This window comes from Tursiops truncatus, chromosome 6 (assembly GCF_011762595.2).
Source record: "Tursiops truncatus isolate mTurTru1 chromosome 6, mTurTru1.mat.Y, whole genome shotgun sequence".
Lineage (NCBI taxonomy): Eukaryota > Metazoa > Chordata > Mammalia > Artiodactyla > Delphinidae > Tursiops > Tursiops truncatus.
The window spans coordinates 65,384,291-65,407,703 of NC_047039.1; the positions used below are offsets into that span (position 1 = coordinate 65,384,291).

Here is a 23,413-nt window from a genome sequence, read left to right on the forward strand (position 1 = left end):
CTCTTGCTAATTTCCTATTTAAAACCCTTCCATGCTTAAAAAAACTTTTTTTCTTAATAAAAACTTCAGTGTATTTCCTAGTACACAAAATCCTAACTTCGCTTCTGAGTCCCTGTGTGACGTGGCCTCTCTTTCCCTAGCCGTGACTTTTCTCACACCCATTCCATGCTCTACCCTACCCTCAAGCCTCCAGCAGCTCTGAGTGCCCTGCAGTTACCCCTAACATTCCAGGCTGCCTCCACATCTGTACATGTTCTTGTCCCTTTGCCTGTAGTGATCTCCATCCTTCCCCTGGTCTTCCTTCACATCTCAGCTCAGATGATGCTTCCTTCACAGCAGTTACCAAACTCTGCTATAGTAAGCTGTTGTTCTATCTCCCCCACTTGACTTTGAGTTCCTGAAAAGTAGGGGCTGTGTGTGGTTCTCATATATATTCCCAGAAGCTAGCACATTTCCTGGCACATTGTAGGCCCTCGATCATTATTTGATGAATAATTGAATGAATGAATGGACTTTTCATCTACTACCAGCTTTTCAAAGGGTAGCCATTTAATTAGTAAAGTTGACAGTTTAAAATACAACTTCCAGATCCTTTATCAGCTATGATTAACTTAAAGCCCTTAATTCCTACAGTCATACTTTCTTTTTTTTTTTCTGATTGTGAAAGTAATACATGTTTATTATAGAAAGTTCAGAGGAACAAAATGCAGATTGAATTACAATAATGAAAATGCATTACCCAGAGAAAGTCACAATTTAAACTTGGGAATATAAATTTCCAAATATTTCACTAAGCACATACACACACATTCACATACCCCTTCTGTTGTGATTTTATTTAAAAAAATAGTTTATTACTCATGTTAGCTAAGTTTTACTGCAGCAATAAATTAACTCTGGATTCTCAGCGGCTTAATAAAACAAAGATTATTCCTTGTTCAGACTTTCCCAGCACAGGTTGGCAGGGGGCTCTGTTCTACTCAGCCATTCAACGACAGGTATACTTTCTTTGTATGTGAAAACTTCCCCTCCCCACCCCTACCCCCAAGAAAACAATACTTGGTCTTCAAGTTTCTTTTTTTAAATCATTTTTTTTAGCCTTCTTAAATCTGTTATCCCACCCCAGAATTGAGTCATGCTGTCAGTGTAGTAATGTTTGCAAAATCCTATAATTCTTTCTGCAAATATTAGTCACCGTAATGTTGGAACCTCACTGAAATTCTCTACCCAGATAATGTGTCTAGAGTACTAAAACTTAGTTTCCTGAAAGGAATAGAATAGTACTGATGCATTAATTAATTAAAAATCAACTGTCCTAAAATTTCAGAACAATAGTTAATTCTTTCAACCAACATTTGAGCACCTATTATGTACCTAACACTATGCTAAGCATTAATAATATAGAAAGCTTTTTTTAAAAAAAAAATTAAATTCCCTCGGTAACTTCATGGTCCGTTTTGGGTCAGGGATTGTAACACGTAAAAGATTTATAATGTAATAAAGCAGCTGTTAATAGAGTTTTTCCATAGGCTACTGTAGGTACACAAAGAGAAATAAAACCAATCTTCCCAAAGAGAGCTTCACAGAGAAAAAAATATTTAAATTAAGTCCTGAAACTATAAGCCAGCGTTAATTAGGAAGAGAGGCAAGAAGGGCATCTGAAGTAGAAGGAACAGCATGTACAAAGGCCCAGGGGTAGGAATGAACATGGAGGTTCAGGGGATGGCAGATAGGTGAGCTGAAAAGCAGTTAAGGGTAGGAGCAGTTGAGTAGCGGGATGTAGAGCTGGAAGTGGACACACGATACCTGTCACCATTATTTAGCCAAAGACAAATCCAAGAGTTTCTGTGGACAAAAGAAAGTAACCAGCAACCCAAACCATCCTTTGAGATTTTCCAGTCGAAACAATTCCCTGATTAGGTGCTCACCTCCTGGTGGCAGTAACTTTCCAAAGTCTCCACAGCCCAGCCAAGTCCAAACACAACAGCTCTAGGCTCTGGAGAAGAAGGAGCTTGGCTCTCTGCTTGATGTTTTATATATTCTCCAAAAACCACGCCCATTTCCTCCAAGTGACAGAGTTATCAAACCTTACGAAAGGTATAGGTGCACATGATTAGATTTTTACAGAGTTGAAAACACACCCTGATGCCAATGATTGACGTCAAACCTTTTGAAACCTACTGAATCCAATTGCCACAACCCAATCTCTGGTATAAAAAAAAAAGTCACAACTTGAGTTCATATTTGTAATCCATGAAATTGTTTGGAAAATAAATGATCTCCCCAAATGTGAAAAAAAAAAAAAAAGTCCCTGAGGTATTCAATTTCTGCAATATTCAAGTCCTTATCCACTGAATGGGCTCAGATAATTCCTTTAAGGAAGATTGACCATTTAAGACAAAAGTAAAGGCTTTCTTTAGGTGCCATCTGGTCCTGGCAGGGGTTTGTTTTGGGGTCTTCTCTGCTGTTCATTGTATGTGTTGCTGATAATGAGCAAAGAGCTATTTCTTTGGGGGGATCTTGGCCTTTGGTCCATGATAAGCCACAACAAGTACAGACAGTTGTCTGAGCATCTTCCCCTCATTCACTCTTCCGTGATGCTGCCAACATTCTTCTGATCCTGGTTGTTTCTCAGTTTAGAGAATTAGCACTGACCTAAGAACTATGCAATTCTCAAACCTTTTGGTCTCAGCGCCGCTTTACACTCTTAAAAATGACTGAGGGCCCCAAAGAGCTTTTATTTATGTGGATTATAACTGTCTATATTTAACCTATTAGAATTTTAAATTGAGGAAAATTTTAAATATTCTTACAAGGTAACAATAAAAAAAATTGCATGTTAACATACATCAATATTAACAAAAAAGTAAAAAATTTCTAACAAAGTAATTATGAAAAATAATTATGTTTTCCAAAACAAATAATTGCTTGGGAAAAGTGGCATTATTTTATATTTTTTCAGATCCCTAATTCTGGCTTAATAGAAGACATCCAGACTCTCTTGTATGCTTCTGAATTCAGTCTCTGTGGCGATACCACAGGTCATGTAGCATCTAGAAAACTCAGGAAAGTGTGGGAGTGAGGAAGATAAATAACTTCTTAATATTGTTAAGAAAATAATTTTAACATCACAGACCTTCGAGGAGAATTTCAGGGATTCCTAGCAGTCCCTGAACCACATTTGAGATCCTCTGACTTAGAAATTTTAAAACACAGTTGACCCTTGAACATCACAGGGGCATTAGGAGTGCCAAAGCCCGACACAATGGAAAGTTCACATGTAACTTAGAGTCGGCCCTGCACATGTGTGCTTTCTCAGCACCCAAGGATTCAACCAACCCCAGATCATGTGGGACTATAGCATTTGGTATTGAAAAAAATCCATACATGAGTGGGCCCACACAGTTCAAACCTGTGTTGTTCAAGTACCAGATTCAAACCTGGACTGGATTGAAAGGTGAGAGTTGAGAGTTTATGAAAGCTAGCAGATAGAATATTAAAGCCAAAGCCAGCATATGGATAATTACTTCACACCTGTAAAGCAAGTGTGACCACTGTTTTGATGAGATGAGGAGTTCAAAAAATGACACATTTGGTGCACTTATTTGCCACTAAAATCCATTTGATCCGTTTTTAAACATTCCGAGTCTCCTCCCCTCAAAGAAAAACAAACTCTAGTTTTATCTTATTCCTCCCTCACTTTAACCAGAAAATAGGATGCCACAGAGCTAGGAAATGAACCACAGTTAGGCAGCTTCAAACAAAGATACCTGGGATTTCATGGTTTCTAGCTCTGTGACCTTGAGCAGGTCACAGTTTCTCTGCTCTCAGTTTCTCGACCTGTAGAAGGGCCTACCTCCCTCAGATGACCACCTGGATAGTTTGAGATAAGGAATGTGGCTGCTGGCTTCCAAATTCTTAAGGCTTCTAAAATGTTATTGATTACAGTTATGTTATTATGGTTCTAAGACTGCTCACGGGACACATAAACCTTCCCTTCGCTTTAAGTGGAGAGATTGCCCTCTATTCTTTCCTCATCTGTGTGTCCCAAAGTCCTTCTCCAATTAAGTTTTTGCAAGCTGCTGATGGGATGCCCCTGACGAGCAGTGTCATCTAAGCTCTGAGATTCCCAAGGCTGAACACAGTCACTGTAATGCATCTGCTGTCAGGTTATCCCTATATGCAAACCTCCGAAGGAAGAGAGACACTGCTACCACCAAGTTCAGGGGAAAGCGTAAAGAGGTCTCAACCTCCCTCTCCCTCTCCCCTCCAATAAAATTCTCCAACAGTGTTGAGCAAGAAGAATGATTGCAGCATGGAGAAAATATACATGGGGATGGTCTGGCTGCAGCTGAAGCAGCTCCCACTGACATATCAGAAGTAAAGTCCCAGCCTTCAGTGAGCGTGATTGATGGTGAAGTACACTTGCCTTGGTTCAGGTTCCCAACACACTTCAGAAGTTATACAATGCTGTCTGGACAAAAATCAGGAGTGAATTATACATCTGAAGTAACCATGACCTAGAAAAGACCCAAAGGCAGGAAATTTCAGTGGAAAGTCACTGAAAGAAAAAAGCAACCAGAAGTAACTTGGTTAAATTGGGTAACATGAGTATAAGATTAAACATTGGCATGTTTAGAAATTCCCAGTCCCAAGTTCATAAAACTGGGGTCATGAGAATTCTCCTTACTTTACCATCTGTGCTTATCGACCCACTCAACCTCTTCCCAGCCCTAGAAAAACATTGCTTGGAGGAGGAAATATAATTCTTCAGCAGCATTTGAATTTCACCTCAAATAAGACTATATTTCAACATCTGGAGAGATATATCAATCCAAATTTATTCTAAGCTATTCTGATTTAAGTCAAATCATTTTGGACAAATAAAATTGCCAAAACATAATATCATCTCCCTTTCCTCATGTATATAAAACAAAGCATCTTGCATCCTACTGAAATAATGACTAAGATCTTAATAAATCATGAGTAAAATTTTAATTTAATAAATATATTCATGTGGTTTTACAATAACTATAATTCTCTCCTTTTCCTTTTTCTAGCTTTGAAGGCCTCACCTTCTAAAAAACGGTGCAACTCCATTGCCGCCCTGAAGGCAACCTCACAGGAGATTGTGTCCTCAATCAGCCAGGAATGGAAGGATGAGAAGCGTGATTTGCTGACCGAAGGGCAAAGTTATAGTAGCCTCGATGAAGAAGGTAAAGACATGGAACTTAGAAAAAGAAGAAAAGATAAAAGTTCTTGTGACTTTACTTGTATAAGTAATGTAAACTCACAGTAGAAAAATGAGAAAGTACTTCCTCTAGGAAACAAAGTCTCTTAACTAATTTTTAAAATGATGTTTACAGTATGACACAGTTAATGTAAAATTTTTGTAACACATAAACGATACTGTATATGGTTTACGGTAAAAAAAATTAAAACAGACTAAAATATTCAGAAACAAAGATCTATAATTCCACCACCTGAAGGTAACACATGTGAAGGTTTTGGTGTTTTTACTAGTAGACCTTGGTCTGGGCTTGTATATATATATTTTTCAAACATACACACACATTATATACATATACATACATACGTACACAATGTAACAGTGAATTACCAATTTATTTAGGTCCTCTTTAATGAGTTCAATAAAAGTTTTATAATTTTCTCCTGGCAAGTCATATATTCCTACCTTTTGTTAGATTTATTTCTCAAATGGTTATAAACATAAAGACATAGATACATATTTTCTGTCTTTTCAGGTAATGTGTATATATATATATATATATATATATTTTTTTTTTTTAATGACAAAAATGATTTAATGGAGCGGCTGGGGTTTCTGACAAATACCAACCTAAAAGGCCAAACAAAGAGTCATTCCCAAGAGCATCAACTTTGCAGGTTACCCTCAATTAATTTCATCAACCGCCCATCAGAAATCTGTTTCAAAGGCTCTGATGGCAGATCACCATTTGGGCAGACCTTTGGAAAGAAAGCCTCCCGTTTGCTCTGGCTCAATTTCTGCCTGCATCAGGGAACTACAGAAGTTAAATCTGCACTCAGTAAAAAAGGGCGTGTCTGAATCTCAATGATACTTGAGTGTCTGAGAGAAACTCTGTTCTCTATTTCTATTTCACAAAGGACCCGTAATGCATGAAGCTGACAAAGCAATGATTAAGGCTGAGCTTCCTATAGCCTCAAACAGTGTTGCTTAAATTGGGGATTTGGGGAGGCCACCAAAATCCCGCGCAAGTGTTGACCTTTGGCAGAGTTTCTCTTCAGCACCACCCTCTTCTCTTTCTCTCTGGTGCTGGGGAAGGAGTCTTGGGCTTAGAATGATCTGACATACGTTTATTGAGGTCCTACTATGTGCCAGGCACAGTTTTAGGACCTTGAAATTTGGCTTCAAATCCAAGATCCAGCAGTCCTAGCTATGGAACTAGCTGTGGACCCTTAATATCTGAGCCTCACTTTCCGCATCAGTAACTGGGGCTGATTGTGCTACATTCTTCATGGGGATATTTTGATAATTCACTTGGATAATATACAGCATAGAACCTGGCACAAAGTAGGTGGTCAATAAGTGTTGCATTTAATAGGATCTGTTTCCAATACCCCTGGAAAACTCCTCCCACGTTGGCACCTTTCGAGACTATTCAAAGCTGCCCCATCCAGGTGCACCATATTCTGAGACAATCCAACCACTATCAAACTTTTGAATTAAAGAACATTCTGGAAAACGAATACAATACAGCATTAGTATTATTTAAAGAATGGCTTAATAGGGCACCTTCCCAGAAATGTTTAGGTTTAAACTCCACTCATCCTTTTTTTTTTTTAACATCTTTATTGGAGTATAATTGCTTTACAATGGTGTGTTAGTGTCTGCTTTATAACAAAGTGAATCAGCTATACATATACATATGTCACCATATCTCCTCCCTCTTGCGTATCCCTCCCACCTTCCCTATCCCACCCCTCTAGGTGGTCACGAAGCACCGAGCTAATCTCCCTGTGCTATGCGGCTGCTTCCACTAGCTATCTATTTTACATTTGGAAGTGTATATATGTCCATGTCACTCTCTCACTTCGTCCAAGCTTACCCTTCCCCTCCCCATGTCCTCAAGTCCATTCTCTATGTCTGCGTCTTTATTCCTGTCCTGCCCCTAGGTTCTTCAGAACCTTTTTTTTTTCTTAGATTCTATATATATGTGTTAGCTTATGGTGTTTGTTTTTCTCTTTCTGACTTACTTCACTCTTTATGACAGACTCTAGCTCCATCCACCTCACTACAAATAACAATTTTGTTTCTTTTTATGGCTGAGTAATATTCCATTGTATATATGTGCCACATCTTCTTTATCCATTCATGTTTTGATGGACACCTAGGTTGCTTCCATGTCCTGGCTATTGTAAATAGTGCTTCAATAAACATTGTGGTACATGACTCTTTTTGAATTATGGTTTCCTCAGGGTATATGCCCAGTAGTGGGATTGCTGGGTCGTATGGTAGTTCTATTTTTAGTTTTGTAAGGAACTGCCATACTGTTCTCCATAGTGGCTGTATCAATTTACATTCCCACCAACAGTGCAAGAGGGTTCCCTTTTCTCCACATCCTTTCCAGCATTTATTGTTTGAAGACTTTTTGATGATGGCCATTCTGACTGGTGTGAGGTGATACCTCATTGTAGTTTTGATTTGCATTTCTTTAATGATTAGTGATGTTGAGCATTCTTTCATGTGTTTGTTGGCAATCAGTATATCTTCTTTGGAGAAATGTCTATTTAGATCTTCTGCCCATTTTTGGATTGGGTTGTTTGTTTCTTTGATATTGAGCTGCATGAGCTGCATGTAAATTTTGGAGATTACTCCTTTGTCAGTTGCTTCATTGGCAAATATTTTCTCCCATTCTGAGGGTTGTCTTTTCGTCTTGTTTATGGTTTCCTTTGCTGTGCAAGAGCTTTTAAGTTTCATTAGGTCCCATTTGTTTTTTTGGTTTTTTTTATTTCCATTTCTCTAGGAGGTGGGTCAAAAAGGATCTTGCTTTGATTTATGTCATAGAGTGTTCTGCCTATGTTTTCCTCTAAGAGTTTTATAGAGTCTGGCCTTACACTTAGGTCTTTAAATCCATTTTGAGTTTATTTTTGTGTATATTGTTAGGGAGTGTTCTGATTTCATTCTTTTACATGTAGGTGTCCAGTTTTCCCAGCATCACTTATTAAAGAAGCTGTCTTCTCTCCATTGTATATTCTTGCCACCTTTATGGAAAATAACGTGACCATATGTGCGTGGGTTTATCTCTGGGCTTTCTGTCCTGTTCCATTGATCTATATTTCTGTTTTTGTGCCAGTACCATACTGTCTTGATTACTGTAGCTTTGTAGTATAGTCGGAAGTCCAAGAGCCTGATTCCTCCAGCTCCATTTTTCTTTCTCAAGATTGCTTTGGCTATTCGGGGTTTTTTGTGTTTCCATACAAATTGTGAAATTTGTTGTTCTAGTTCTGTGAAAAATGCCATTTATAGTTTGATAGGGATCACATTGAATCTGTAGATTGCTTTGGGTAGTATAGTGATTTTCACAATGTTGATTTTTCTGATCCAAGAACATGGTATACCTCTCCATCTGTTTGTATCATCTTTAATTTCTTTCATCAGTGTCCTATATTTTTCTGCATACAGGTCTTTGGTCTCCTTAGGTAGGTTTATTCCTAGGTATTTTATTCTTTTCGTTGCTATGGTAAATGGGAGTGTTTCCTTAATTTCTCCTTCAGATTTTTCATCATTAGTGTATATGAATGCCAGAGATTTCTGTGCATTAATTTTGTATCCTGCTACTTTACCAAATCCATTGATTAGCTCTAGTAGTTTTCCGGTGGCATCTTTAGGATTCTCTATGTATAGTATCATGTCATCTGCAAACAGTGACAGCTTTACTTCTTCTTTTCTGATTTGGATTCCTTTTATTTCTTTCTCGTCTCTGATTGCTGTTGCTAAAACTTCTGAAACTATGTTGAATAGTAGTGGTGAGAGTGGACAACCTTGTCTTGTTCCTGATCTTAGTGGAAATGATTTCAGTTTTACACCATTCAGTTTTTCACCATTGAGAACGATGTTAGCTGTGCGTTTGTCATATATGGCCTTTATTATGTTCAGGTAAGTTCCCTCTATGCCTACTTTCTGGAGGGTTTTTATCATAAATGGGTGTTGAATTTTGTCAAAAGCTTTCTCTGCATCTATTGAGTTGATCATATGGTGTTTCTCCTTCAATTTGTTAATATGGTTTATCACATGATTGATTTGCGTATATTGAAGAATCCTTGCATTCCTGGGATAAACCCCACGTGATCATGGTGTATGATCCTTTTAATCTGCTGTTAGATTCTGTTTGCTAGCATTTTGTTGAGGATTTTTGCATCTCTGTTCATCAGTGATATTGGCCTGTAGTTTTCTTTCTTTGTGACATCTTTGCCTGATTTTGGTATCAGGCAGATGGTGGCCTCGTAGAATGAGTTTGGGAGGGTTCCTCCCTCTGCTATATTTTGGAAGAGTTTGAGAAGGATAGGTGTTAGCTCTTCTCTAAATGTTTGATAGAATTCGCCTGTGAAGCCATCTGGTCCTAGGCTTTTGTTTGTTGGAAGATTTTTAATCACAGTGTCAATTTCAGTTATTGGGTCTGTTTATATTTTCTGTTTTTTCCTGGTTCAGTCTCGGAAGGTTGTGCCTTTCTAAGAATTTGTCCATTTCTTCCAGGTTGTCCTTTTTATTGGCATATAGTTGCTTGTAGTAATCTCCCCCGATCTTTGTATTTCTGCAGTGTCAGTTGTTACTTCTCCTTTTTCATTTCTAATTTTGTTGATTTGAGTCTTCTCCCTTTTTTTCTTGATGAGTCTGGCTAATGGTTTATCAATTTTGTTTATCTTCTCAAAGAACCAGCTTTTAGTTTTATTGATCTTTGCTATTGTTTCCTTCTTTTCTTTTCATTTTTTTCTGATCTGATCATTATGCTTTCTTTTCTTCTGCTAACTTAGGGGTTTTTTTTATTCTACTTTCTCTAATTGCTTTAGGTGTAAGGTTAGGTTGTTTATTTGAGATGTTTCTTGTTTCCTGAGGTAAGATTATATTGCTATAAACTTCCCTCTTAGAACTGCTTTTGCTGCATGCCATAGGTTTTGGGTCGTTGTGTTTTCATTGTCATTTGTTTCTAGGTATTTTTTGATTTCCTCTTTGATTTCTTCAGTGATCTCTTGGTTATTTAGTAGTATACTGTTTAGCATCCATGTGTTTGTATTTTTTACACATTTTTTTCCTGTAATTGCTATCTAGTCTCATAGTGTTGTGGTCAGAAAAGATTCTTGATACGATTTCAGTTTTCTTGAATTTACCGAGGCTTGATTTGTGACCCAAGATATGATCTATCCTGGAGAATATTCCGTGAGCACTTGAGAAGAAAGTGTATTCTGTGTAGGGAATGGACTTGAGGAGATGGGGAGGAGGAAGGGTAAGCTGGGACGAAGTGAGAGAGTGGCATGGACTTATATATACTACCAAATGTAAAATAGATAGCTAGTGGGAAGAAGCTGCATAGCACAGGGAGATCAGCTCAGTGCTTTGTGAGCACAGGGGTGGGATAGGGAGGGTGGGAGGGAGACTCAAGGGGGAGGAGATATGAGGATATATGTATATGTATAGCTGATTCACTTTGTTATAAAGCAGAAACTAACACACCATTGTAAAGCAATTATACTCCAATAAAGATGTTAAAAAGAAAAAAGTAAAAGAAAGTGCATTCTTTTGTTTTTGGATGGAATGTCCTATTAATATCAGTTAAGTCCATTTTGTTTATTGTGTCATTTAAAGCTTGTGTTTCCTTATTTTCATTTGGGATGATCTGTCCATTGGTGAAAATGGAGTGTTAAAGTCCCCTACTATGATTGTGTTATTGTTGATTTCTTCTTTTATGGCTGTTAGCATTTGCCTTATGTATTGAGGTGCTCCTATGTTGGCTGCACAAATATTTACAATTGTTATATCTTCTTCTTGGATTGATCCCTTGATCATGATGTAGTGGCCTTTTTTGTCTCTTGTAATAGTCTTTATTTTAAAGTCTATATTGTCTGATATGAGAATTGCTAACCCAGCTTCTTTTGATTTCCACTTGCATGGAATATCTTTTTCTGTCCCTTCACTTTCAGTCTGAATGTGTCCCTAGGCCTGAAGTGGGTCTCTTTCATATGTACGGGTCTTGTTTTTGTATCCATTCATCCAGTCTATGTCTTGGTTGGAGCATTTAATCCATTTACATTTAAGGTAATTATTGATATGTATGTTCCTATTACCATTTTCTGAATTGTTTTGGGTTTGTTATTGTAGGTCTTTTCCTTCTCTTGGTTTCCTGCCTAGAGAAGTTCCTGTAGCATTTGTGGTAAAGCTGGTTTGGTAGTGCTGAATTCTCTTAGCTTTTGCTTGTCTGTAAAGGTTTTAATTTCTCTGTCAAATCTAAATGAGATGCTTGCTGGGTAGAGTAATCTTGGTTGTTGGTTTTTCCCTTTCATCACTTTAAATATGTCCTGCCACTCCCTTCTGTCTTGCAGAGTATGGGGATTCCTTTGTATGTTATTTGTTGTTTTTCCCTTGCTGCTTTTAATATTTTTTCTTTGTATTTAATTTTTGAAAGTTTGATTAATATGTGTCTTAGTGTGTTTCTTCTTGGATTTATCCTGTATGGGACTCTCTGTGCTACCTGGACTTGTTTAAGTATTTCCTTTCCCATATTAGGGAAGTTTTCAACTATAATCTCTTCAAATATTTTCTCAGTCCCTTTCTTTTTCTCTTCTTCTTCTGAGACCCCTATAATTCGAATGTTGGTGTGTTTAATGTTGTCCCAGAGGTCTCTGAGACTGTCCTCAATTCTTTTTTCTTTATTCTGCTCTTCAGTAGTTATTTCCACTATTTTATCTTCCAGGTCATTTATACGTTCTTCTGCTTCAGTTATTCTGCTATTGATCCCTTCCAGAGAATTTTTAATTTCATTTATTGTGTTGTTCATCATTATTTGTTTGCTCTTTAGTTCTTCTAGACCCTTGTTAAACGTTTCTTGTATTTTCTCTATTCTATTTCCAAGATTTTGGATCATCTTTACTGTCATTAGTCTGAATTCGTTTTCAGGTAGACTGCCTATTTTCTCTTCATTTGTTTGGTCTGGTGGGTTTTTACGTTACTCTTTCATCTGCTGTGTGTTTCTCTGTCTTCTCATGTTGCTTCACTTACTTCGTTTGGGGTCTCCTTTTCACAGGCTGCAGGTTCGTAGTTCCCGTTGTTTTTGGTGTCTGTCCCCAGTGACTAAGGTTGGTTCAGTGGGTTGTGTAGGCTTCCTGGTGGAGGGGCTAGTCCTTGTGTTCTGGTGGATGAGGCTGGATCTTGTCTTTCTGGTGGGCAGGACCACATCCAGTGGTGTGTTTTGGGGTGTCTGTGACCTTATTATGATTTTAGGCATCCTCTCTGCTAATGGGTGGGGTTGTGTTCCTGTCTTGCTAGGTTGGCATAGGGTGTCCATCACTGTAGCTTGCTGGTCAATGAGTGGAGCTGGGTCTTAGCGTTGAGATGGAGATATCTGGGAGAGCTTTCGCTGCTTGATACTACGTACAGCAGGGAGGTCACTGGTGGACCAGTGTCCTGAACTCGGCTCTCCCACCTCAGAGGCACAGGCCTGATATCCGGCTGGAGCACCAAGACCCTGTCAGCCACACGGCTCAGAAGAAAAGGGAGAAGAAAAGAAAGAAAGAAAAAAATAAAATTATTAAAATAAAAAATTTAAAAATTATTAAAAATTAAACAGTAATAAAAAAAGAAAATAAAGAAGGAGCAACCAAACCAAAAACAAATCCACCAGTGATAACAAGTGCTAAAAAGTATACTTAAAAAAAAAAAAGACAGAACCATAGGACAAATGGTAAAAGCAAAGCTATACAGACAAAATCACAGAAAGAAGCATACACATACACACTCACAAAAAGAGAAAAAGGAAAAAAATATATATATCTATATTAAGAAAAAAAAGGAAGAGAGCAACCAAATCAATAAAAAAAAAAACTATCAGTGATAATAAACTCTAAATACTAAACTAAGATAAACATAAAACCAGAAACAAATTAGTTGCAGAAAGCAAACCCGAAGTCTACAGTTGCTCCCAAAATCCACTGCCTTGATTTTGGGATGATTCATTGTCTGTTCAGGTATTCCAGTGATGCAGGGTACATCAAGTTGATTTTGGAGATTTAATCCACTGCTCCTGAAACTGCTGGGGAAATTTCTCTTTCTCTTCCTTCTTCGCACAACTCCTGGGGTTCAGCTTTGGATTTGGGCCCGCCTCTGCGTGTAGGTTGCCTGAGGGCGTCTGTTCTTCACTCAGACAGGGCGGGGTTAAAGGAGCAGCTGATTCGGGGGCTCCGGCTCACTCAGGTCGGCGTGAGGGGTACAGATGCAGGGCGAGCCTGGGGCGTGGGAGGGAGGGGTACAGATGCAGGGCGAGCCTGCGGCGGCAGAGGCCGGCATGACATTGCAACAGCCTGAGGCTCACCATGTGTTCTCCCAGGGAAGTTGTCCCTGGATCATGGGACCCTGGCAGTGGCGGGCTGCACAGGCTCCCAGGAGGAGAGGTGTGGATAGTGACCTGTGCATGCACACAGGCTTCTTGGTGGCTCCAGTATTAGCCTTAGCGTGTCATGCCTGTCTCTGGGGTCCACGCTGATAGCTATGGCTCGCGCCCGTCTCTGGAGCTCGTTTAGGTGGTGCTCTGAATCCCCTCTTCTCGCGCACCCCGAAACAATGGTCTCTTGCCTCTTAGGCAGGTCCAGACTTTTTCCCAGACTCCCTCCCGGCTAGCTGTGGCGCACTAACCCCCTGCAGGCTGTGTTCGCGCCGCCAACCCCAGTCCTTTCCCTGCGCTGTGACCGAAGCCCGAGCCTCAGCTCCCAGCCCCGCCCACTCTGGCGGGTGAGCAGACAAGCCTCCCGGGCTGGTGAGTGCTGGTCGGCACCCGTCCTCTGTGCGGGAATCTCTCCACTTTGCCCTCCGCACCCCTGTTGCTGCGCTCTCCTCCGCGGCCCCGAAGCTTCCCCCCTCCGCCACCCGCAGTCTCCGCCCGCCAAGGGGCTTCCTAGTGTGCGGGAACCTTTCCTCCTTCACAGCTCCCTCCCACTGGTGCAGGTCCCGTCCCTATTCTTTTGTCTCTGTTTTTTCTTTTTTCTTTAGCCCTACCCAGGTACATGGGGAGTTTCTTGCCTTTTGGGAGGTCTGAGGTCTTCTGCCACTATTCAGTAGGTGTTCTGTAGGAGTCGTTCCACATGTAGAAGTGTTTCTGATGTATTTGTGGGGAGGAAGGTGATCTCCATGTTTTACTCCTCCGCCATCTTGAAGGTTTCTCCCCAGGTAGTATATTTTTAAAGTTTGGTTTTTCTGGCTGTTTGTTGCTACTGCATAGATCTCACATCTTTTTTTCTTTCTTTCTTACTTGCTAACTAGGACTCCTGGTAGAATGACGAATAGAAGTAGTGATTGTGGGCGGCCTTGCCTCGTCCTGATTTTAAAGGGAATGCTTCTCGTGTTTCACTGCTGAGAAAGAATTTTGCTGTATTTGATGCCCAGAATCAAGTCAAGAAAGTTTCTTTTTATTCCTAGTTTCTAAAGTTTTTATCAGGAATGAGTGTTACATTTTATCAAATATTTTCCTCTATCGAGTTGATCATTTGGATTTTCTCTTCTAATCCTATAAGAGGAAGTGACATTTTAGATTTTATTATCAGTATATTCTTTTGGGAATGCCAACATCTCCCGAAAATTTCTTTTATTTCCTGTAGAAGATTAGATCTCTTCTGGGATTTTTCTTTTCCTCAGTCTTCAGAATAGTGTGTTCATCCTTTTCCCTTCTGCAGCACTTTTCCATATCTGTCATGTTGGGTTTCTTTCTCATCTTATAAACCAACTTTTATGCAGATTTGGTGATTTCAGCTGGAGTTACTGAATTGCCCTTGCTCCTCTCTCTGAGTGATGGCTCTAGTTTCTGACGGGCATCCACCTCTTTCCCTAAACTTCCCTGCATTGGCATCTCCCTACCACACTGCCTAATTTTCTAGGATAAACTTATTTTTAAACTGTGATAGTTAAACTTTCAAATAGTGTGCTCAATATGACTTCTATCAGCTATACCTCAGTAAAAATGTATATATTGCTTCTAAAGTTTAAGCCATGAGTCCAGTTGTTAATCTTAGGGTTAAGTATAATAAATACACTACACAGCATCTAGAAAGTCTGGAAACATAAGAAGCAGTGCACAAATTATGCTTTTTTCAACTGAACTATTGGACTCATTGCTTTAGATCTAAAGGTACTTCACCAGAAAAAGTCTTTGAAGGTTGAAGAAAAACCTATTGAACATATTCTTTGAAACTGTTGACGTACTATTTTTAAATGAGTTTATCTTGACAATTCTCTGCATCTACAAAGTTTGCTGCAAGGTTCGGCCTTTCTATAATGCTCTATACTTGGGGACTTCCCCTTTCGTAATGCACCAAGTTATTACCAAATTTCCCTCCAGTTTTTAACCATTTGTTTTCTATCATTCTCAGTATGTCTGGGTTGTATTAGTTTCCTTTTGCCATGTGACAAATTACCAGAAAGTTAGTTAGCAGCTTATTATAACCTCCATTTATTAGCTCACGGTTCTATAAGTCAGAAGACTAGCAAGGCTTACCTGCGTTCTCTGACACAGCTTTTCAGGGTCTCAAAAACTGGGATCAAGGTGTCAGCTGGCTGAGTTCTCATCTGGAGTTTCTGGAGAAGAATCCTCCTCCAAGCTCATCCTGATGTTGGCAGAATTCACTTCCTTGCAGTTGTAGAGCTGAAGTCCCATGTCATTGCTGTCTAACAGCTGTGGGCCAGGCTCAGCCCCTAGAGAGCATCCTCATTCCTTTCCATGCAGCCCCCCTCCATCTTCAGACGGGGAATTTCTTTCAGGTCAATCCCCCTTACACTTGGAATCTCTGCCATTACCATCTCTGACCTCTAGACACAAATTTAAAGGGCTCACATGACTAGGCCAGGCTCACCTGAATAATATTCCCTTTGACTAACTCACAGTTAACTGATTAGTAGCCTTAATTACATCTGCAAGATTCCCTTTGCCACATAAGATAAAATAATCACAGGAGTAATACCTCATCCTTCTCACAGCTTCCACCCACACTCAAAGGGACATTATACAAGGGTGCAGGTCATTGAGAGTCATCCTAGGATTCTGCCCACCACACTAGTTATTTTAAAAAACTGAAGAGTATGGGCACATAAGGGAACAGTTCTCTACTTCAAAGAACTGCTCCTAAGGGTCAGCTACCCAGTGTCTGGGTGCTGTCTGACCTGGGCCCGAGTCACTGGACAGGTAGTGTTTTTCTGTATTCTGTCCCTCAGCGAGCCTCTGGTTTATGAAATCAGGCTGAGGATGCCCAAGACCTGAGTCTGCATTAGTTGTTCTCAGTCTAGCTCTATCTGCCTTATATTTAGTAGTGATTGATTGGAATCTGATGTGAGGTTATTTTTCAGATTCAGTTTTCTATGTTACTGAGAGTTTTCATATTTTTCTCTGTATTTAATGAGAAGGTGGGATCAAGTATATATATTTTTTGGGGGGGGATCAAGTATATTGAAGATTGCTAGCCAACTGTCATATTGAAGCCTTTCTGATTTTTGCATGTTGAGCATGTTGTCACTTGTGTTTTCATATGATTATCATCTGTTATTCATCATGGCAGTTCTTTATTTTGATCTGAATCGGATGCAGAGCTGCAGCATCTCATACATTTTAATGTGTGTCTGGATTCCTAGTCCAGAGTCCAGGCCTTCTGTGCTTGCCCCCTTCTCCCTCCATGCCTCGCCCCACCTCTCCATCTATATCCCTCCAAGTCCAAAATCCAAACCTCACACTCACATGATAGTGCCTATTAGGATCAATTTCCATTCGTTCACTTCCTGACAGTACATAATTTTGAGCCTATTGTGCCTATAAAGGAATACAAGAAACACTGTAAGGTTATATTGTATTTATTATCATCTGTTTTAGTTTAGTTTGGGGAAGTGATTAAAATGAATCCACAGTACAGCGTGGTGACACGAGCTAATAATACTGTATGGCATATTTGAAAGTTGCTAAGAGAGGAGATCTTAAAAATGCTCATCACCAGAGAAAAATGCTGTAACTGTGGTGATAGGACGTTAATTCAACTTACTGTGATGATCAGTTCACAATATATACATAAGTCTAATCACTAAGTTGTATACCGTAAAAGTAATACATTGTTATAGGTCAGCTATAGTTCCATAAAATTATATAATATCTCCACTGGTGAAAAATAAATCAGCTTGAGCCCAACTATAGAACTTTAAAGACAGGATTCATCCACAGTGTTCTGTTTCTGGGAACGTGCTTGTCTCTTTTTAAAGGAGCTCTGTTCTGTGTGGCTGGACCTTTAAACAAAATACTATCTCTGACAAGCTGACCAATAATGAATGTGAATTTGTCCAAAGTTTAGGATAAGATGATTAAAAATTATCCAGAAAAAAAAAAAAATCCAGATTCAACTCTCAAAAAAAAAAAAAAATCCACATAGAGAGAGTAGGCAGAGTCACTGCTCAGCCTTGACTGTTCCACTTTCCTGATGAGGGAGGGCTCTTGCATAAGTATTTTCATAGGTACCTACATTTTAAAGAAAAATAAGAGTTTTTCTCATTTTTAAAAAGGCAGCTTTGCTGTTAGAATATAATGTCAAGAAGAGCTGTGGATAATTTTCAAAGATGTATGTGGGCTCAAACAGGGTTAAGGTATAGCTGGCTGTTAGTCTGTGAAGCATTTGTTTCTTGGCTGTTAACAAGTCTGAGTTCTTAGATCTGCACTGAGAATCACAGATATGGGCATAGCCTCGGGAGAGGAAAGCAAGTTCACTCTCTGTTTATACATTTGCCAATCATCCTTTTAATCTCTGTCGAATTATCTCCTTAAGCTCCTAGGAGCTTTTTATGTCATCTTTCGAGAAACAGTAAATCACTTTATTAGGTTTTTAAAAGAACATTCATAATGGCATTTCCATAAGCCATTTTGTAAATTAATGCAGTTTCCTTTCTGTTTTACCTGTTTGCAAGAAGCTGTTTTACATTTCTGCTGTAGTTCAGAAGAGCACAGTTATTTCCTAATTTAATTTGCAGCCTGGTATGTAGAATGAATGCCTTTGACTCATTTAAATTATTATATACACTAAAGCAGCATTTCTTACCGAGATTCATGAGTGTTTGTTTGCTTTTTGTCACCCAGCATTGGGATCCCGACACAGACCAGACCTGGTGCCTAGCACTCCATCGCTGTTTGAAGCTGCTTCCTTGGCGACCACAATTTCATCTTCTTCCTTGTACGTCAATGAACATTATCCACACGACAGGACCACGCTTTATTCAAGCAGGTAATACTTAGTGCAATCAAACTACCAGTCGGCTATTACCACACTAACATCACAGCTAGCCAGTATCTCTGAATGAGAACAAGTCATCCCTAACAACCAGGATGGGACCGTCGCCTGCCCTGTAAGAGAAAGAGAGAAAATGCTGGATATTTACTGTGACAGCAGGGAAAACCCTCCTGATTTTTCTGTACGGTTAATCATTATGTCCTGTAGAAACTATATACTTTGTGGAAGAAGATGAATCTTTCATCATTTTTATTTTAATAATCGTATGAGTGGATTTTTTAAGCAAGCGCTCCTGGTTAATGTTTACACAAATAGCTACAAAGTATCTGAATATTTTCTTTCCGTATGAGTGACCTTAGTAACTACTGACAGAATAACAGCCCCCACAGATCGTGCACAGTCTAATCCCTGGTATCTGTGACGCTGTTACCTTATAGAGCAAAAGGGGCTTTTTTTAAAAAAATTTTTTAAACATCTTTATTGGAGTATAATTGCTTTGCAATGTTGTGTTAGTTTCTGCTGCATATCAAAGTGAATCAGCTGTACGTATACATATATCCCCATATCCCCTCCCTCTCATGCCTCCCTCCCTCCCACGCTCCCTATCCCATCCTTCTAGGTGGTCACAAAGCACCGAGCTGATCTCCCTGTGCTATGCGGCTGCTTCCCACTAGCTATCTGTTTTACATTTGGTAGTGTATATATGTCCATGCCACTCTCTCACTTTGTCCCAGCTTACCCTTCCCCCTCCCCGTGTCCTCAAGTCCATTCTCTACATCTGCATCTTTATTCCTGTCCTGCCCCTGGGTTCTTCAGAACCATATATTTTTTTTTTTTTTAGATTCCATATATATGTGTTAGCATACGGTATTTGTTTTTCTCTTTCTGACTTACTTCACTCTGTATGACAGACTCTAGGTCCATCCACCTCACTACAAATAACTCAGTTGCGTTTCTTTTTGTGGCTGAGTAATATTCCATTGTATATATGTGCCACATCTTCTTTATCCATTCAACTGTCGATGGACACTTAGGTTGTTTCCATGTCCTGGCTATTGTAAATGGAGCTGCAGTGAACATTGTGGTACATGACCCTTTTTGAATTATGGTTTTCTCAGGGTATATGCCCAGTAGTGGGATTGCTGGGTCATATGGTAGTTCTGTTTTTAGCTTTTTAAGGCAACTCCATACTGTTCTCCATTAGTGGTTGTATCAATTTCCATTCCCACCAACAGTGCAAGAGGGTTCCCTTTTCTGCACACCCTCTCCAGCATTTACTGTTTATAGATTTTCTGATGATGGCCATTCTGACTGGTGTGAGGTGATACCTCATTGTAGTTTTGATTTGCATTTCTCTAATGATTAGTGATGTTGAGCATCCTTTCATGTGTTTGTTGGCAATCTGTATATCTTCTTTGAAGAAATGTCTATCTAGGTCTTCTGCCCATTTTTGGATTGGGTTGTTTGTTTTTTTGATATTGAGCTGCATGAGTTGCTTATAAATTTTGGAGAGTAATCCTTTCTCAGTTGCTTCATTGGCAAATATTTTCGTCCATTCTGAGGGTTGTCTTTTTGTCTTGTTTATGGTTTCCTTTGCTGTGCAAAAGCTTTTAAGTTTCATTAGGTCCCATTTGTTTATTTTTGTTTTTATTTCCATTTCTCTAGGAAGTGGGTCAAAAAGGATCTTGCTGTGATTTATGTCACAGTGTGTTCTGCCTATGTTTTCCTCTAACAGTTTTATAGTGTCTGGCATTACACTTAGGTCTTTAATCCATTTTGAGTTTATTTTTGTGTATGGTGTTAGGGAGTGTTCTAATTTCATTCTTTTACATGTAGCTGTCCAGTTTTCCCAGCACCACTTATTGAAGAGGCTGTCACAAAAGGGGCTTTGCCATTATGACTGAGTTAAAGGTCTGGAGATGGGAGGAGTATCCTGAATTATGCAGATAGGCCCAATGTAATCACAGGGTCCTTGTCAGAGGAAGTCAGGAAGATTAGAGTCAGAGAAGGAGATGTGATGGCAGAAGCAGAGGTCAGAGAGAGAAAAGATTTGAAGATGCTACACTGTTGGCTTTGAAGGTGGAGGACGGGGCATGAGTCAAGGAATGCAGGCAGAGTCTAAATGCCAAAACAGGCAAGGAAACAGATTCTCCCTTAGAGCATCCACAAAGGAACACAGTTCTTCCAACCCCTTGAATTCTAGGACTCCTAACTGCCAGAGCTATAAAATAATAAATTGGTCTTATTTTAAGACATTAAGCTTATGACAATTTGTCACAGCAGCAATAGGAAACGAATACAGGGACTCTCAAACATTTAAAGTGAATTTGAATATTGGGGAGGGGTACTGAAGTTTCTTAGATAGAAAATTAATTTGTTATTATTATTTTTTTAACAAAATATTCTCAAACATTGGTTCTCGTAATAGAAAGTACCTCTACAAAGAGGTCACAACGTTGTGGGATTAGCTATTTTTTCTATGTTTATATATGTACTTTTGTAACCAGCTTCAATTACAGGTCAGGGATAACTGTGTATACGTTGTCAAAAATTATCTGTTAAATGTTGAACTGGTTCTTGTCATAATTCAGCTCTCAAGAATCAAGATCAAATTTGTGCAGGTGAAATGTTTTTTATACTGTAAGTCATTTCCCCCTCTACCCTAGCAACTTGGTTCACTTCCAGAAAGAGGACTCAATATGGGAGATTCATTTTTAATGTGTGCACATTTATAAATTCTAGCTTGGTCTTTTGGCAAGTTAAGTTTTGGTAGTTGGAGGTTCTAGAAATTCTCTTTTTGTTGCTGTTCCCTTCTCTCTTGGCTAGATACAGGTTAGGTGGTAGCAGGTGAGACAGCCCATCTAGGTCTAGAGAAAAGGAGCAAATGACAAGGTGAATCACAAATCTTGGCTGGGCTTCTGTTTGGATAGCTCTGCTGTAGGACCAACAAATAAGGCTCCATTGTAAATTATTCAACTCACCTGAACTGTAAAAGTAATTTGGTTAGCTTCCTCAAATTAGAAGAATTTAACATGACTTATACCTAAAACGAATGTGTACCTTGAATGTTCAAGTTTGTTATGCAAATTTGTCAAGCAACAGTTTTTCCTATCTGTACGGTACAGCTGAAGGCGGTTGTTTTGCTCTCAAATATAAATAGCAGCTCGAAAGATGACTGGAAAGTTGCAGGAAATGCTTTGCAAGGTCAAAAACAATTCTCATGTGAAGCTGCGGTGGTTTCTTACCATTTGCTACTGTTCTCATTATCAGGGCAGATAATTGGATATGTAATAAATTATTTACTAGAATTTTCAGCACAAAAATAAAAGGGTTTTGTTTGTTTGTTTTTGGTGGCAGTGGTTTTGACTAAGTATTCAGTCTCTTGGCCAGAGGTATTCAACTCTTGGGTATTCATAAGGTTCCTTCAGGATCTGAATCAGAGTTCCTTCTGACTCCCAATCCTTTCTGGCCAGCCTGGGAGCAAGCTACCTCTGCATGCTCCAGGGCTATGGTGTAACTCTTGGTACTTTTATTTATGCTGACAGTGGTTAACATGTATATTTAGATGGGAAAAGCATCAGTGTTATCTATGATATTTCTGCCCCCTCCCTTTTTTTTTTGAAGAGAATTGTTTGAAATAAATCTTCTGTGGCATTGTATCTCCAAATTGCGATTTGATATCTTATATTTAGCTATCCATCCGGGTTCAGTTGCAAAAATAAGAAACCACTCTATCTTAAGCAGAAAGGGATTTGATACAGGGAATTCACAAAGTCTTTAAAAAGGCTTGGGAAGTGAGCTCTGGGCTGAACATCAGAAAACCACGCCAGCTACACACCACTGAGCTGGCCCACCAGCAGCCTTTGTCACAATCAAGTGGGTGTTCTTCCAAAGGAATGCAAGCCAAAGAAAAGCATGTTGTGAACCTAGAATTTTTTTTTCTAGAGTGCTATACTATTTATTTATTTACTTACTTACTTACTTACTTATTTATTATGTTATCTAGTTTACACATATTAGTGTCTATATATGTGAATCCCAATCTCCCAGTTCATCCACCACCACCACCCGCCCTCTTTCCCCCCTTGGTGTCCATACATTTTTTCTCTACATCTGTGTCTCTGTTTCTGCCTTGCAAACCAGTTCATCTGTACCATTTCTCTAGATTCCACATATATGCATTAATATACGATATTTGTTTTTCTCTTTCTGACTTACTTCACTCTGTATGACAGTCTCTAGGTCCATCTACGTCTCTACAAATGACCCAGTTTCGTTCCTTTTTATGGCTGAGTAATATTCCATTGTATATATGTACCACTTCTTCTTTATCCATTCATCTGTCGATGGGCATTTAGGTTGCTTCCATGACCTGGCTATTGTAAATAGTGCTCCAGTGAACATTGGGGTGCATGTGTCTTTTTGAACTATGGTTTTCTCTGGGAATATGCCCAGTAGTGGGATTGCTGGGTCATATGGTAATTCTATTTTTAGTTTTTTAAGGACCCTCCATACTGGCTGTATCAATTTACATTCCCACCAACAGTGCAGGAGGGTTCCCTTTTCTCCACACCCTCTCCAGCATTTGTTGTTTGTAGATTTTCTGATGATGCCCATTCTAACTGGTGTGAGGTAATACCTTATTGTAGTTTTGATTTGCATTTCTCTAATAATTAGTGATGTTGAACAGCTTTTCATGTGCCTTTTGGCCATCTGTATGTCTTCTTTGGATAAATGTCTATTTAGATCTTCTGCCCATTTTTTAATTGGGTTGTTTGTTTTTTTAATATTGAGCTGCATGACCTGTTTATATATTTTGGAGAGTAATTCTTTGTCCATTGATTCATTTGCAAATATTTTCACCCATTCTGAGGGTTGTCTTTTTGTCTTGTTTATGGTT

At 39.1% G+C, this 23,413-nt stretch overlaps 1 protein-coding gene across 9 annotated transcripts in view; it reads left to right on the plus strand.

The window, feature by feature from the left end:
• PIP5K1B (phosphatidylinositol-4-phosphate 5-kinase type 1 beta) overlaps positions 1-23,413 on the plus strand; it is a 330,062-nt gene that overhangs the window by 234,633 nt on the left and 72,016 nt on the right. For all 9 annotated transcript variants that reach the window (XM_073806188.1, XM_019934739.3, XM_073806189.1 and 6 more), the window contains 2 exons: positions 5,061-5,216; positions 18,363-18,507. In XM_073806188.1, coding sequence (XP_073662289.1) covers positions 5,061-5,216; positions 18,363-18,507 — 301 coding nt within the window. The remainder of the gene's footprint in view (positions 1-5,060; positions 5,217-18,362; positions 18,508-23,413) is intronic.